We start from the raw sequence: 18,284 nt of genomic DNA, 5'->3' as shown, positions 1-18,284 counted from the left end.
CGCACTGACCCGAATTACTGAGAGATGAATGCATACTGAAAGATTTTGGTTAACTTACACTATTTTTGATAGTGTCATTGTAACAGTGTTAGTTAAGTGCTGAGTATTATTAACTAACTACATGTACAGGTTATGGATTAGGTTGAAAGTTAGTTGCATGTAATAATGCAGTATTTACTGTTATTACTATGGTACTGTAAAATAAAGTGTTTACCAAAGATTTAATTCCAAATATTATTTTTCAACAGAGTAGAAGTTAATTCTAGTGAATGTTTGACAATGGTGAAAGAGGTAATCATTATCACATCAGTATTTCTTTTCGCATCTCATGATCACTTTGTTGTTTATAATAAACATTTTGTGCCGAATTTTAGAAATGGTCAGACTTACCATTCTGAAACCTGAAATATATATAAATGAGTAAAAAACAGCAAAACATAAACCATATATTTATAGTGAAAATACTAATTTATTGAAATTAAATGCATAGCGTGTTGGATGTATACAACAACAGAAATAAAAATACATAAAACAATTTCCTGTCTATACAGATGTCTTAAGCTGTTGGGTTAGTCTTTATGTGTGTGTCCTTGAATGCAACGATCACAACATTAAACCATTAAGGGTGAAAATGAACACCACTGACATCAGATAATTATTTAATATGGAAACACTTTACAATAAGATCTCATTTGTCAACGTTAGTTAAAACAACAGCTAACATGAACTATCAATATATTCTTACAGCATTTATGTTGGTTCACATTTTGATCTGCATGTTCAAATTAACATGAACTAAGATTAATAAATGCTTCAGAAAGATTTATCATTGTTAGTTCATGAAACTATTTTATAGTAAAGTGTTACCATTAATATTCACAAGGGTGACTGTGTTAAATGTAAAAATATTTATTACATTTTAAATTGATTTGAGATACATAAGCTATACAAACAGTCTCATCCCCATATATTTATATATTTTATCATAAGAAAATTACTATATTGAAAAAGAATATAAAAATATTGAAAAGAATGTAAAAGTGTTGGTACATCCACAACTTTCCATTCTTTGCATAATAATATTTTACACTACACGAACATGTTATGGAAGCTTGTTTCTGTCACGGAATAAAAAGGTAATTGTGACGTGGATATAAACTCGCAGTTACACTTTATTTTAAGGTGTCTTTGTTACACTGTAATTATATATTTAAAAATTAAGTAACTACATTTTACTATGGGGTAATGGTTAGTTGCATGTAATTACGTATAATTTATAGTAACAATATGTAACGAGGACACTTTAACGAAGTGTTAGCATACCAGGTTAGGATGAGGGTTTGGCTTAGTTCCATGTAATTACGTATAATTATAGCTATTAACCCCTCAGCTGTCACGCCCTTTTTTGAGAATGGGGGTTAAAAATGCACAATTCAAACTTAAATGGTTTTGAATATATACCCCAAGTTTGGTCTTGTTTTAAAGGAAACACTCAGCAGATTATTGCTGAAGTGAAAACACTTAAAAAAAATGAAAGAATGAAAAAGTTATGGACGTTTAAATTTACAGTCAATCAGAAATACTGTACTAAATATTTTTTATTTTATATAAAATATATGTTTTACAAAATATTTTTTTACTATAAAATCAAAGCCATATATCTAACCAAGTTATGTTCCAAATTTGAAGTTGATATCACAAAAATTTGGGCGTAGTACCAAAAATAGCCACCGGGTGCCATTGAATTCCATTAAATTTAGTTGCATATATTCTGCCGACATTTCTGTCCAAATATCAATTTTGAACATTGAGACACAGACCTTTCTGACAATATGTGTTTTGTCAAAATTAGAAGATCATAAATTATTAAATCTAATGATGCCCAAAAGGGGAGGAGCCTGATAAAATAACTTAGATTACCGTTTCTAAGGTAACGCAACGTTCAATTATAAAACGGTTTTCACAGGATGAATAAGCTTTCAAATGATACCTAATTTATGATAACTACTAAAATATGTGATGCGATAAAAACAGATCAGAACTCCTGTTATGGTGCATATTTTTTTTGAGGTGCACACAAAAAAACAGCAGTCAAAAATCTATTTAGCAGTAGTCTTAGACCTTTCCAACAAAATATATAGTTTGTCATGACTAGATTAGGATTAAATAGTGAAGTAAGTTTAGGTTTCCCGTATACGGGCAGGTGACAGTAAAGCGTAATATAGTATTATAGCAACGTGTAATAAAGACACTGTAACAGAAAGTGTTACCAAACTGCGAGTTATAAAGTCCAGAGAATGCCCTTTTTGATCGGTGGCGGAGACGCGCTTTCGTCAGTTTTCCCCTTTCCTGCTGTCTCTGTCCCAGTGCGCTCCGGAGAGCCGGTCCGTGTTTTCCTTCTCTCTGCTCCTCTTCTCTGTGGCGCGAGCGACGGCTTCGTCGAAGCACATGCTGACGCCGCTGTTCCTCTTCCCGTCTCGCTCCGCTTCCCTGTGCAGATCTTTCCTCCGGTCCACCACACCGTCCCAGCTCCCCGGCCGCGCTCTCGGCCCCGCGTCCTCCTCCTGCGCTCCGTCCGCCGCGTGTCTGTGCTCGAACTGCTGCCGGAGCGCCAACGCCGTGAGCTTTGAGTTCTGAGGTTTGGGCGGGACGGCGGGGACCGCTTTGACTTGATTGGCCGAGCGTTTGGGAGCCGTTGACGAGATGCTGTCGTTTTCTTCACGCTGAATCTCCTCAGCTTCATCTGGTCCTTCAAGGATCTCCTCAATGACACAAGCGTCTGTGTTCAGGCTCACCTCCTCCTCCTCCTCCTCCTCCTCCTCAGGGCTTTGTTCTCCTTCTTCTACAGGTTCAGTCTTTGCTTTTTCCATTAAATCTTCCTTTCTTTCATCTTCTTGTCTTTCTTTTACAAATTCAACCGTTGAATTTTCCTCTTCCTCACATTCTCCACTATTTTCCTCTAATTCTTTGCTTTCATCTTGTTCTGCTTTTACAGTTTCATCCTTTGCATGTTCCTCTTCTCCATCGCTTTCTCTACTAATTTCCACTAAATCTTGTTCTCCTTCTACAGGTTCATTTTCCACTAAATCTTCCTTTCTTTCATCTTCTTGTCTTTCTTTTACAGATTCAGCCGTTGAATTTTCCTCTTCCTCACATTCTACACTATTTTCCACTAATCCTTGCTCTTCTTCTTTCCTTTTTTCCTCTAAATCTTTTCTTTCATCTTGTTCTCCTTTTATAATTTCATCCGTTGAAATGATCTCACTTTCTCTAGTATTTTCCACTAAATCTTGTTCTCCTTCTTTCACAGTTTCATTAATTGAGTTTTCCTCTTCACATTCTCCACTATTGTCCTCTAAATCGTCTTTTCTTTCATCTTGTTCTCCTTCTTTTGTTGTTTCATCCTTTGAATTTTGCTCCTCTTCCTCACATTCTTCACTTTTTTCCTCTAAATCTTCTTTTCTTTCATCTTGTTCTCCTTCTATAATTTCATCCGTTGAAATGATCTCACTTTCTCTAGTATTTTCCACTAAATCTCCTTGTACAGTTTCTTCCTCCTCTTCCTCACACTCTAAGTCTTCCTTTCTCTCGTCTTGTTGTCTTCCAAGTGTTGAATTTCCCTCTTTCTCCTCTCCACTGTTTCCCTCCAAATCTTCCCTCCTTTCAGTCTCGCTCACTTCCTTCTCATCAGCGTGTTCTTCATCATCATCATCATCACACTGTCCTTCCTCGGTGTCGGCTCTGTTGATGCCGTCCTCATCCTCGCTCATGATCGCCGTTTGTTTCTCCGATGGTGGATCTCGAGGAGCCAATGAGATGCAGTCGACAACAGTGAGCTCATTGGTCGTCACCTCACTGTTACCATGGTAACCGGCACCTGGAAGCTCATTGGCCGCGGTTTTCGGCTCTGGTGAAGAAGGGATCGAGTCCGGCCCGAAATACGTGTCCTCGTCACTGGCTTCATCTTCCCTTCTGTACACAAACAAGAGATGTAAAATATTACAGTGACACTTTATTTTACGGTGTTCTTGTTACATCACATGTTCTTACCACAGTAAATTAGGCATAAATACACCAGATCAGGCACGTGCACACATAGACATCAAAGGGGGCTTGAGCACCTGCCCTTTTTATTCCTGGGGAGATAGTGCCCTTTTTTCTGGGGTGCTTTTTTATTTTATTTTTTAAGAAAATACATATTACTATTTGCGCAAAGTTTCCCTGTCAAAGAAATATATTTAACGCATAGTGTATCTAAATATCAGGTCAGGAGTTCTGAAGCGCCGATCAGAGTAAACGCGTCACCTCTGCCGTTTGGACTTTGAGCCGAGCGGATAAACAGTCGCGCGCGTCAATTGAGTTTCGTTGTGCTTTTGCCACATAAATATTATCGAACGTTTATCGAACTCTATATTGATATCGAGTATTGACGATTTTGACTTGAACTTGATATCGTTTTATCGCGAAAAATTGTGTAGTGATAATGAATGAATGAGATGTGGCTAAATTTATGGCCTTCTATGGAAAATCCGGACGTTTTTATGCATTTTTATGGCCTAAAATTCTTATTATTAAAGTTAATGACTTACATAGCTACATCAAGAGTCTTTCCCCTGAAGTTTAGAAATCTAAATTGGTGAATTTAGAAGAAATCTACAGATGCAAACAGAAACAAACTCGAAATGTGGATTTTGAAGGTTTTATTTGATGATGATACAGTTCTCTCGGGTGTATCAAATATGTACTTGATTGTGAACTGATTATTTTGTAGACATCTTTTGAAAATTAAACAATTGTATGAGTTTGAGGAAGATAAAATTAATTAACTTTTTAAATATTTAAAAAAAAATATTAGAGTTGTGTTAATATATATACTTTTTTGTTTAAAAAAAAGTAAAATAAATGTAAAAAAAATTATAAGAAGTGCCCTTTTTTTCACTTGAGCCCCTGCCCCTCAAAATGTCTGTGCACGTCCCTGCACCAGATCCTACTCCTGGCTACCCTAACCCTATAGCAAGTGCATGTTGTTAAATAATATTACTCAGCACTAATTAAAATATACAACAACGACACCTCAAAATAAAGCGTAGCCAATATCACACAAGCAGCGGAAGAGATTATAAATCCACATGCTTCAGGTACTTACATCAACGTGTGTTTCTCATTCCCAGCATCCTCCTCTTTCTGGTGTTCATCCGTGTTTAATTCACCTGAACTGAGATGAACAGAGTTTTCACTGTTGTCTGTAGGAATCACATCTTCCGATTGGTCGGCATCTCTACTAAGTGCGTTTTGCATCCCATCTGAGCATTCTGATTGGCTACTGCAGTGGGCGGCGACATCGCTGCTAGTGGTGGTTTCCGGACCCGACCAAGAGAGACCCTGAAAACACCGACTGGATGGGAGACTGTGACAAAACATGTCCTCATATTCAGACCCTTTATCAGACTCTTCATCGTCGTCATCATCATCAGCAGGGCTGTAGTCGTCGTCTGATGATGATGATGACAGAGCTGGTAGGAAGGGCCGGGACTTGTAAGGCAAACTGTGTGATTTCCCAGGAATAAGCCTGTGTGTGGTTTTCTCACAGTCATTAGTGCAGTTTTGTAATGAGAATGAAGCGGCCCGATTATCCTGGATTTGATCTTCCTCTTCCTCGTATTCCGTTTCGAAACATGGCGCTTCGACTGAAAACTCAACCTGGCGAACAGACGTCAGATGCAGGAAGACAATATGAACAGCGTTTCAAACAAAAGCTCAAGGATCAGTGTGTTGCACCGGCCCAGTCAATCTGAGGTTGTATTTACCTCATTTTAAGACCAGATTATACACACCTGGTTTGAAGCAGAGTTGTCCATCGAGTCCAAGAACCCGAACGCCTCCTGTAGATCCATCGGAAGCTCCTGGTCTGGAAACTCCATGTCCTCGTAGAAGCGCGGACTGGCCGGCGCCGGATGGTTTCCTTTCATCTCTGTAGGAAAAGTGGGACTTTAAAATTAAAAAAAACAATGTCTTAATTTACAATAAAAACACCGCCAAACTAAATTCAATATACCCATGTAATCCTCCTCTTTGACCTCTGGGATTGGATCTTCTTCCTTCTTCACCGACTCTTGATTCAGAATCTGATCTTCTTTGTCACTCGGTGCATGTCCGTCTTCTGGCACAGTTTCTTCTTTAATATCCACCATATTCTTCCCACAATCCACCTGAGCTTCTTCTAGGCAAACACTGATTTCTCTTTTACTCTCGTCATGAACATCGTCATGTTTGCTCTTGACGTCCTCGTCTTCCTCCACGGTTTGCTCTTTCTCGCTCCAGCCGCCGTGTAACACACCCAGAGCCAGCCCGGATGTGATGTGAAGCGGGACGGTCACGGAAAAAGGCCCGGAGATGTGGATCCCGGCGCGCCGGTCCGCTTTGCTGGTCATGGCTGGCGATCGGGACACGCCCTGCGACGCCCCCTCGGCCCCGTTGGCTCCGCCCCCAGAGTCCAGGCGATTGTACGTTCCCGGAGTCCCTCCGCTCACCATACTGACCTGAGCTCACAACATGGAGATGCCATATGCGTTTAGAGTAGTTATGAGTAGTTCACTTTAAAATGATAAAAAAATTAGCACATGATTTACTCTCAATCCATCCTAGGTGTATATGACATTCTTCTTTTAGACGAATACAATCAGAGGAATATTAAAAAATTTCCTGGCTCTTCCAAGCTTTAGAATCGCAATGGATTGCAACCAACAGAAAAAAGTGCATCTGTCCATCATAAAAGTGCATCTATCCATCATAAAAGTGCATCTATCCATCATAAAAGTGCATCTGTCCATCATAAAAGTGCATCTATCCATCATAAAAGTGCATCTGTCCATCATAAAAGTGCATCTATCCATCATAAAAGTGCATCTGTCCATCATAAAAGTGCATCTGTTCATCATAAAAGTGCATCTGTCCATCATAAAAGTGCATCTATCCATCATAAAAGTGCATCTGTCCATCATAAAAGTGCATATATCCATCATAAAAGTGCATCTGTCCATCATAAAAGTGCATCTATCCATCATAAAAGTGCATCTATCCATCATAAAAGTGCATCTGTCCATCATAAAAGTGCATCTGTCCATCATAAAAGTGCATCTGTCCATCATAAAAGTGAATCTGTCCATCATAAAAGTGCATCTGTCCATCATAAAAGTGCATCTATCCATCATAAAAGTGCATCTGTCCATCATAAAAGTGCATCTATCCATCATAAAAGTGCCTCTGTCCATCATAAAAGTGCATCTGTCCATCATAAAAGTGCATCTGTCCATCATAAAAGTGCATCTATCCATCATAAAAGTGCCTCTGTCCATCATAAAAGTGCATCTATCCATCATAAAAGTGCCTCTGTCCATCATAAAAGTGCATCTATCCATCATAAAAGTGCATCTGTCCATCATAAAAGTGCATCTATCCATCATAAAAGTGCCTCTGTCCATCATAAAAGTGCATCTATCCATCATAAAAGTGCATCTGTCCATCATAAAAGTGAATCTGTCCATCATAAAAGTGCATCTGTCCATCATAAAAGTGCATCTATCCATCATAAAAGTGCATCTGTCCATCATAAAAGTGCATCTATCCATCATAAAAGTGCCTCTGTCCATCATAAAAGTGCATCTGTCCATCATAAAAGTGCATCTATCCATCATAAAAGTGCATCTATCCATCATAAAAGTGCATCTGTCCATCATAAAAGTGCATCTATCCATCATAAAAGTGCATCTATCCATCATAAAAGTGCATCTGTCCATCATAAAAGTGCATCTGTCATCATAAAAGTGCATCTATCCATCATAAAAGTGCATCTATCCATCATAAAAGTGCATCTGTCCATCATAAAAGTGCATCTATCCATCATAAAAGTGCATCTATCCATCATAAAAGTGCATCTGTCCATCATAAAAGTGCATCTGTCATCATAAAAGTGCATCTATCCATCATAAAAGTGCATCTATCCATCATAAAAGTGCATCTGTCCATCATAAAAGTGCATCTATCCATCATAAAAGTGCATCTGTCCATCATAAAAGTGCATCTATCCATCATAAAAGTGCATCTGTCCATCATAAAAGTGCATCTATCCATCATAAAAGTGCATCTATCCATCATAAAAGTGCATCTGTCCATCATAAAAGTGCATCTATCCATCATAAAAGTGCATCTGTCCATCATAAAAGTGCATCTGTCCATCATAAAAGTGCATCTGTCCATCATAAAAGTGCATCTATCCATCATAAAAGTGCATCTGTCCATCATAAAAGTGCATCTATCCATCATAAAAGTGCATCTGTCCATCATAAAAGTGCATCTGTCCATCATAAAAGTGCATCTGTCCATCATAAAAGTGCATCTGTCCATCATAAAAGTGCATCTATCCATCATAAAAGTGCATCTGTCCATCATAAAAGTGCATCTATCCATCATAAAAGTGCCTCTGTCCATCATAAAAGTGCATCTATCCATCATAAAAGTGCATCTGTCCATCATAAAAGTGCATCTATCCATCATAAAAGTGCATCTATCCATCATAAAAGTGCCTCTGTCCATCATAAAAGTGCATCTATCCATCATAAAAGTGCATCTATCCATCATAAAAGTGCATCTATCCATCATAAAAGTGCATCTATCCATCATAAAAGTGCATCTGTCCATCATAAAAGTGCATCTATCCATCATAAAAGTGAATCTGTCCATCATAAAAGTGCATCTGTCCATCATAAAAGTGGATTTATGATGGATAGATGCATTTTTAAAGACTTCAAAACAGAAACAACCATTCACTGTGATTATAAAGCTTGGAAGAGACAGCACATTTATTAATATTACTCTGTATTCGTCTGAAAGAAGAATGTCATGTACACCTAGGATGGCTTGAGGATGGATAAATCATGGGGTCATTTTAATTTTAAAGTGAACTACTGCTTTAAACACAAAATTAAGGAACTGTCTTGCAAAATACTTGACAGTATTCATCCTGCTACGCATGTTTAGGAAAGATTTAAGCTTATTATTTCATTTACCTGTGAATTTTGTGCACTAGAAAAAACATTATTATTATTATCCTATTTTGGAAAGATTTAGAAACCTTTATTAAAACTGAAGTGTACGATAGATATCTGAGTATTTGATGTGCTTTTTAATAATCAGAATAGCAATTTGGAATGTAAAGAACAACATATTATACAATTATTTATTTTGTTAGGAAAATACCATATCCATAAAAAAAATGAGCAGCTCAATGCAAACCATTTTTTTTTTTTTACATTTAAAAAATGACTAAATTATATGAGAATCTTATGGAACAAACAAAAAGGTACTAAAAACATGTAATGCTTTGAAAGGACTGGATTTTATGTAATGTTTTTTATTTTATTTTTTCATGTCCTGCCAGCTAATGTTAATACATGAATATGTGAATATGTAAAACTCTTGTTCTCATGGCATTGAATTAATATACTGACCTGAGCTCCACCCGTCCGCCTGTACGTCACCGCGTATCCGCTGGACACGCCCCCTCCGGCAGAGGCCACGCCCCCTCCAGCAGAAGCCACGCCCTCTGAGCTGCCCGAGGCCGAGGCCAAAAGCAGAGGAGGAAGATGAGCGGGAGGATGTTTCGAATCTGAGACACATGAACACACACATGCAAGAGGATGCGTCATTACTACACTACCACGCAACAATACTGGAACCATTTTTAATAAGAGTCTTTTCTGCTCACCGAGGCTGCATTTATTGGATTAAAAATACAAAAAAATGTGTAATATTGTGAAATATTATTCCACTGTAAATCATCTGTTTTCTATGTGAATATATAATAAAGTGTAATTTATTCCTGTGATCAAAGCTGAATTTATTTGATCAAAAATACAGTAAAAAATTTTAAATATTACAATAATATTACAATGTTTTCTATGCAAGTGTAATTTATTCGTGTGAACTTTCAATTCATCAAAGAATCCTGAATTAAAAATGTAAATAACTATTTTTAACACTGATAATAATCATAAATGTTTCAATGTCATATTAGAGTGATTTCTGTAGGATCATGTGACTCTGAAGACTGGAGTAATAATGATAAATTCAGCTTTGATCACAGGAATAAATTACACTTCACTATATATTCACATAAAGAACAGATGATTTAAATTACAAAAATATTTCACAATATTACAATTTTTTTTGTATTTTTAATTCAATAAACACAGGCTTGGTGAGCAGAAGAGACTCTTTTAAAAACACAAAAAATCTGGTAGTGTGTGTGGCTGTAGAGTGTGTGATAAAGCTGGTCTTACCTTCGGCGGGGAACGGGCCGCAGCTCAGCGAGTCCATGCTCTTCGCCGGCCTCAGCGTCGTCTTCTCTTTGTCTGAGCGATGAGGAACGACAGCGTTAGATGTGACCGAGAGAGATCTCACTAATCAAACCATATCTTTATTACCTTCCAATTCTAAAAAAGGGGATTGGTTAAAAATAAACCAATAAAAACAAAATGGTTCAAATAAAGGGTGACTATATGAGATATCAGTTTCCTGATTCAAATTGTTTTTTCCCCTCTTGAATATATAATTGACCTGAAGAATTTATTCATTTATATGAAAATAAAAATATGTTTATAATATAATGCTCACAGCCATGAAAAACGGCTCTATCCCAGATGAGCTGCAGCGATGAAATTAAACACTAATTACACATATTATTGTCTTCATAAACACGGCTGTTCCAGGACTGGGATTGAAATATTCTATATTCAGCACTTTCAGCATGTTGTGTGAACCCTGAACCCTGAACCCTGAGCCGCTCGAGAGGTTTCGCTCGTACCTTTAGGACAGTATTTGCTCTTCTTGCGGGGATCGTGGAGTCTCCCGCCCAGATTAAAGATGGACTTCCACTTCCTTCCTTTGAGGGAGCCCTTCCTCCTGAACACACACACACACACACACGTCAAAACATCAGTATATAGCTATACATCATCCTCAAAATCATGATTATTGAACTTTTAGGCATTTTTGTCATACTTTTCTCAACTCTTGATGCGAGTGATGCTACACTGGCTAATAAATAAACTAATAAATAAAAAGAACATGAAATGAAACTGTAAAAAAATGGGATTGTGGATGAGATAATCCTCATCTAACACACTTTATAATGGTGACGCTATACTTGGGTTAATATAATTAAATAAAATCATTAAAAATTAGAAAAATAACATTAAAATTAATTAAAATATTTAATTAAATTAAAATAACATGAAATATAATAAAATAAAAAAATATATATCATGAAATAGAAAATAAAATTGATTGGGGATGCATAAAATAAAATAAAATGAAATTGCACTAATGTTGATCTCACAAACTTTACAGTAGTGACGCTTCACTTCATAATAAAATAAATAATCAATCAAATAAAAAATAATATAAAAAACATTTTAATTTTAAAAAACAAAAATAACATGGAAAAAAATACATAAATATAAATAACATGAACTAAAAAATAAAATAAAAGTAATGTTAATCTCACATCCTTTATAGTAGTGAAGCTACAAAATAAAAATTTTATTAAAAAAAAAAAATTTAAAAATAAAAACAACATGAAAAAATAAATACATAAATGAAATAAAAAATAACATGTCATTAAATTAAATGGAAAATAAACTTGATTGGGGATGCACTATTGTTAATCTCACATACTTTATAGTAGTGACGCTACACTAAAATAAAATAATTAAATATTTTTTAAATAAAAATTACTTAAAAAAAATAAAAATTAAAAATAACATAAAATTAAATTAAATGGAAAATAAACTTGATTGGGGATTCTAAAAAATAAAATAAATATAGCATGTAATAAAAAAAAAAATAACATCAATAATCTTGATTGGGGATGCATAAAACAAATGAAATATAAAATGAATTAATTAATTTAAAGAAAGTAAGACAGAAATGGCCGTTGTTCTTTTGGAGCAGCAGATTAAAGCACTGTGACGGGTTTGACAGCATCGCTCCGTGGAGACGTGGCGGCGCTCTTACTTGTCGGTGCCGTCGATGATGGCGTGGTACGAGCGCATGGCAGGAGGCCCGTCTCCGGGACTGAGGTTCCCCGGGCAGTGCAGAGGGAGAGACTTGAAGAAGTGATCGTCGCCGGGCAGAAGCGAGGGAGACGGGAGAGACTTCCGGCGCTCCACCGACAATCCTGCGTTACCACACACACACACACACATTCTCAAATCAAGAGACATTTACAGGAGAAGGACAATGACTGGATATATGACGTTTGTGTTTAAGGGCTTTAACCTGTCACTCACAGGAGATCAGCCAATAGCAAAACACAACCGTCCAATCAAGCCCCGCCCACATTTGATCATGTTCGTGAAGCGTTTCACTGGATATACGACACAACCGCCTTTAAGAAAGATGAAATACCTGTTCCAGGGAAAAGCTCGGCTACGTGAGTGAGAATAAACTCCACCACGATGGACTGAACCCGGACCTCCATGAACGCCGCCGTCCCGTTGAAGCCAGTCGACTCGATGTCCTTCGACCTGCACATCATTCAGCAAAACTGAACAAAACTCAACATTTAACACTGTAACATTACTTAGAAGGAAATTTAATCAGTAAATGTGTGTCCATAGTTTATGCCCGTATCTTCTGATCAGATTAATTGAGCACATGCGTTTCTTTATGCGATATCTCAAAAATGTGCATTAATGAGTTGGACTGAAACACAGCCCGTGTGTACTTCAGTATAAGAACACTACATTTCCCTGCACACGTCTGATGATGAACACACACCTCAGGAGGTTCGGGGCCCACACGATGGCCAGGTTTCGGGAGTGCATGTTGGTCTCGGACGCAAACGTGGACATCTTGACCAGATGACGCATCAAATACTCCAGAGTTCTGGAATACAGAGAGTGTTGGAGGAACACAAGCAGAGTTAATCAGAGTTAATCAGAGTTAATATCAGAGTTAATATCAGAGTTAATATCAGAGTTATTCAGAGTTAATATCAGAGTTAATATCAGAGTTAATATCAGAGTTAATATCAGAGTTATTCAGAGTTAATATCAGAGTTAATATCAGAGTTAATATCAGAGTTAATATCAGAGTTAATATCAGAGTTATTCAGAGTTAATATCAGAGTTATTCAGAGTTAATATCAGAGTTAATATCAGAGTTAATATCAGAGTTAATATCAGAGTTAATATCAGAGTTATTCAGAGTTAATATCAGAGTTAATATCAGAGTTATTCAGAGTTAATATCAGAGTTAATCAGAGTTAATATCAGAGTTAATATCAGAGTTAATCAGAGTTAATATCAGAGTTAATCAGAGTTAATATCAGAGTTAATATCAGAGTTAATATCAGAGTTAATATCAGAGTTAATATCAGAGTTAATATCAGAGTTAATATCAGAGTTAATATCAGAGTTAATATCAGAGTTAATCAGAGTTAATATCAGAGTTAATATCAGAGTTAATATCAGAATTAATATCAGAGTTAATATCAGAGTTAATATCAGAATTAATATCAGAGTTAATATCAGAGTTAATATCAGAGTTAATATCAGAGTTATTCAGAGTTATTCAGAGTTAATATCAAAGTTATTCAGAGTTATTCAGAGTTATTCAGAGTTATTCAGAGTTAATCAGAGTTATTCAGAGTTATTCAATCAAGCTCAAGAAGGAACAAAAACACCATTGAAGTATGACGGCTCAAAGGGACAGTTCACTTTGAAATTAATTTTTGATATGTTTTATTTTATTAATTTTATTTGTTTCCACAGTATTTTCAATTTTGACACTTTTCAGTCAAACCGTTGTTGTCTATCAGTCATACACTGGAGGCTAAGGGGGTCCACCAAAGAGCAGCACAGAGAAGTCCAAATTAAACATGATTTAATGACTCGTAAATGTAAGTACACACTGATGGCCTAAGACACGAAACGAGCGGTTTGTGTGAGAAAACCAACAGTGTTTATATTGTTTTACCTCGTGTAATCACAGTGATCTGAATCAGTTGAACTGAACCGAACTGAATCAGGTCAATGTTACGCCGGAAGTGATCGCTCGCGTGTGACGTCACTCAATATTTACACGGAGATTTCGGAAGTTTTACCTTTTACTAAACATATTTAGATATCCCGAAATCATCTTCCATTGCGGTTTCCCGTATATCTAAATATGTTTAGTGAAAGTATCTCTGTATAAACAAAGAGTGACGTCGGCGCGCAAGCGATCACTTCCAGACCGAAGCGCCTGTGCCGTCAGTGGCTGTGATTACACGAGGTAAAACGATATAAATACTGTTGGTTTTCTCACACAAACCGCTCGTTTCGTGTCTTAGGCCATCAGTGTGTACTTACATTTACGAGTCATTAAATCATGTTTAATCTGGACTTCTCTGTGCTGCTCTTTGGTGGACCCCCTTAGCCTCCAGTGTATGACTGACAGACAACAACGGTTTGAGCGAAAAATGTCAAAATTGAAAATACTGTGGAAACAAAGACGCTACATCTTGGATGCCCTTGAGGGAACATAAAACATATCAAACATTAATTTCAAAGTGAACTATCCCTTTAAGGTTGTCTTGTCTGTGTGTGCCGTAGAGGAACAGTTTCAGTGGATCGTACAGGGTTATTAGTTCATCTTCGAAACAAATTAGGATGTTTTAAAAGAAATCCAAGAGATTTCCGTCCCTCCATCGACAGCTACGCAACTAAAACTTTGACCCTTTGAAAAGTTCATAAAGAGATGGTGAAACTGATCCACACAAATGCTTTTCTTACTCAGTATTTCTGTCTCGTTTAGAGTCCAAATATCAAAAAATGATTATATCAAGAAGCATTTACTTACAGAAACCCGAGATTAAAGTAGAAATATTTAATAAGTCTTCCGTAGAAGTTTAGTGTGTGTGTGCGACCGATTGCAGATTTCTCATGAAGCATTCACACACTCGTCTCAGAAGCTGCACACGACACAAAATGCAAATATTTTTCTGAAATAACCACAAAAAATCATCATAAACCTCAAGTTCTCTTTTCCAGTAATAACTCTGTTTTAAATCCTTCTGTGTATTTCTATTTCAGAGTCCTCGACTGTGGATGATCAGATCTGTGTCGTCTGCTGTGTGTGTGTGAGCGGATCTGGACTCACCTGAAGATCTCCGTCCTCATGCCTGACCCAGTCCCACAGTGGCGGTGGTGGATATCTTAATAAAACTATTTTAGATCCTTCCTCTCTTTCCTACTTCCGTCCTGTTTCTAATTATTACAGAGATCCTGGAGAGAGTCTCAGTCTCAGTCGAGTCACACTCGGCCATGAAACATTTCAATCTGGTTTTAAAGCGTTACCGAATCTGCCCTCTCAAAATAAACTCATCTTAAATCAAATGGAAAACAAGATTTATTTATTTTTTTTCTCCAGAAAAACAGATATTTCTTATGTCATTTTAGTCATTTAGTAAATGCTTCTTGATTTAATAATGTTTTGATATTTGGACTGAAAACAAGCGTGTGGATCAGTTTTATCTCTTTATGAACAGATTTAATGTAGGCTTTAGTCACACACATTAATCAGCCAAAACAAACGTTCATTTTTGTGTGAACTATGACTAAACACAACTCACTCTGATATGGACTTCTGTAGCGTATCCTTTAATTCAGTGTATTGGTCCTTTCTGGAGCTTTGTGAGTTAGTAAATTAAGTTTAGTTCGGTTTTAGTTGATCAGAAAAAAGAAATATTCTTTTTTGGGTGAACTATGACTAATAGCAGACATGCACATGACTCTAATATGGACTACACTGAGCTAAAAAAAATGCTTTTCTTACTTAGTATTTTTGTCTCGTTTCCAGTCCAAATATAAAACATGTCTTAAATCAAGATCCATTTAATAAAGTAGTAAAATGCCATGTGATATTAAGTCTTGTTTTCTAGGAAAATAAATCAAATTAAGTGAGTTTTGGCTTAAAACAAGCAAAATGATCTGCCAATGGGGTCAGAAAAATAATCTTGTTTCTGTTTGAATAAACATTTTTCTGACCCCTTTGGCAGATCATTTAACTGTGACCCCCCTTTTTTAATAGACATGGAAATGCTCATTTCAAACTTAAATGGTTGTAATTCAAGAATGCTTTGGAATATAGACGTAAGATTGGTCTCGTTTTAAAGAAGACATTTGGCAGATTTTTCTCAAAGTGAAATAAATTAAGAAAGTGAAACAGAAAAAAAGTTATAGAAGTTTGAGTTTATGGAAATGTACAATGTAAAAATATTAATTATTTATATTTTCAAAACCTGGGCAACTCTAAAACTCCAGAAAAATCAAAGCCAAAAATCTGAACAAGTTGTGTTTCAAATTTTAGGTTGATATCTCAAAAAATGAGGTTTCAGTGAGGTTTAGTTTGGGCGCAGTACCGAACGCTTCCACTAGGGCACAACCAGACTCCATTACTGCCCATATAAGGGCGCCTCCATTTCCATATGTGTTTTGAGTGATCTGAACCATAATTTTCACAAATTTCACACAATTTATGAAGTAGAAATCCTTTTCAGAAGTAGTATGGTTAGTTTGGCAGATTTTGATTTGAATTCAACCTCTAAGAATCACATACAAACTCAAAGCACACGCATGCGCGTTATAGCTTATTGCCATAACACAAATGGTGAATCTATTTTTTTTTTTTTTCGTAATATTTGAAACATTTTCAGACCTTTTTTTTTTCTAAAATAATTGAATGGATGCTATCTTTTGAACTCTTGGCATGAAATCAAACTGAGGTTTCTAACTTTTTTTCATGTTCATTGCTATTTCAAAATAAAGGTCTGAACACGCTTTGTGAGCATGAAAATATTTTTGTTGCAAATTGATAAATTACGGCTCCTGAGTAAATTATTTTGAAAATCAGTCACAGAATATGGAAACTAGAGATTGTAAGCGTTCAAATGATATATAGTTTGTCAATATTACTTAAGGTCTTTTCTAAGATATTATTGTTTTAAAAATATAATGGCAAGCGTCCCACCTGTGGTACGGTGAAAGTTAAGTTAATAATTCTCCCGGACAACAAAACTTAATATGTTATGTCATTTTACTCATCTAGTTTACTCATTCATCTTGATTTAAGGATTTTTAGATATTAGGACTGGTGAGACTAAGTAAGAAAAGCTTGTTTTGCAGTACACTGAGTAAATGAAGTGTGTTGAGTGTTAGTTGTGTGTTAGTTGAGTGTTAGTTGAGTGTTAGTTGTGTGTTGACCTGTAGTGAAGAGCCGGTAAGTCCTTCAGAACCTCTCGGATCTTGACCAGCCGCTCGTCCTCCAGCTGGATGGCCACCGCGTCCTGACCAGAGAACAACACGTCTTCATTTAAAGCACATGAGATGAACTGCTGAAATGCACCGTTATCTTACACAGATCTAAAAGTCACGTAAAAACACATACGTTACATAAAAATACCAGATGTGATCATATATTTTGTTTTATTATTTTCATGTTGTTCGATTACTGGTTTGTTTATTTTTCTCTTTATCTTATTGTAGTGTGTTTGCAATGTGTGACGAGAAACTAGGGGAAAACCATCTCACAACGTGACATCACATGTGTGGGACGAATAATAAAGTACCTTCAACCCCTAAAAAATTATTTTTGATCATTTTCACAAAATGTTCATGGTCCCTGGAATATATTTATTGAATGATTATATGAACATGCAATATATTCAAAAAAAAAACAAACAAGCTATTTAGACGTAAACGTTTTAGATCAGTACGATTTTTTAATGTTTTTAAATGAAGTCTCTTCTGCTCACCAAGGCTGCTTTATTTGATGAAAAAAAAAATGACAAACAGTAATATTGTGAAATATTATTGACTGTTTTCTATTTTAAAATGTAATTTGAAAGCATTTTTTTAACATCATAACTGTTGCTGATTACACATTCAGTGTCACATGATCCTTCAGAAATCATTCTGATTTTATGCTAAAAAAAAAAACATGTTGAAAACAGTCATGTACCATTTTCCCCCCAAAATTCTACGATGAATAGAAAGTTCAAAAGAACAGCATTTATTTAAAATATAAATGTCTTTACTGTAACTTTTGATCAATTTAACTCATCCTTACTGAATAAAAGTATTTTCTAATTTCTTTCCCACAAAAATAAAAAATAAATTCTTACTGACCCCAAACTTTTGAATGGTAGTGATTAATGTTAAAAAAGCAGATCAATTCTGTTCTTT

General features: G+C 36.1%; 1 protein-coding gene across 3 annotated transcripts in view; it reads right to left on the bottom strand.

Annotated features, from left to right (window-relative positions):
* Positions 1 to 449: 449 nt before the first annotated feature.
* The window catches only part of arhgap30 (Rho GTPase activating protein 30), a 31,039-nt gene continuing 13,204 nt past the window's right edge, over positions 450 to 18,284 (bottom strand). For all 3 annotated transcript variants that reach the window (XM_089131633.1, XM_089131634.1, XM_089131635.1), the window contains 11 exons: positions 17,304 to 17,386; positions 12,838 to 12,945; positions 12,466 to 12,584; positions 12,073 to 12,235; positions 10,862 to 10,959; positions 10,338 to 10,409; positions 9,507 to 9,664; positions 6,056 to 6,539; positions 5,835 to 5,971; positions 5,147 to 5,700; positions 450 to 3,972 (listed from right to left, as the gene is read on the bottom strand). In XM_089131633.1, coding sequence (XP_088987759.1) covers positions 2,334 to 3,972; positions 5,147 to 5,700; positions 5,835 to 5,971; positions 6,056 to 6,539; positions 9,507 to 9,664; positions 10,338 to 10,409; positions 10,862 to 10,959; positions 12,073 to 12,235; positions 12,466 to 12,584; positions 12,838 to 12,945; positions 17,304 to 17,386 — 3,615 coding nt within the window. In that variant the 3' untranslated portion in view covers positions 450 to 2,333. The remainder of the gene's footprint in view (positions 3,973 to 5,146; positions 5,701 to 5,834; positions 5,972 to 6,055; positions 6,540 to 9,506; positions 9,665 to 10,337; positions 10,410 to 10,861; positions 10,960 to 12,072; positions 12,236 to 12,465; positions 12,585 to 12,837; positions 12,946 to 17,303; positions 17,387 to 18,284) is intronic.

This window comes from Pimephales promelas, chromosome 5, assembly GCF_988280905.1.
Source record: "Pimephales promelas chromosome 5, fPimPro1.hap1.1, whole genome shotgun sequence".
Lineage (NCBI taxonomy): Eukaryota > Metazoa > Chordata > Actinopteri > Cypriniformes > Leuciscidae > Pimephales > Pimephales promelas.
The sequence above is the reverse complement of the archived record's forward strand: the minus strand, read 5'-3'. Positions and strand labels throughout refer to the sequence as shown.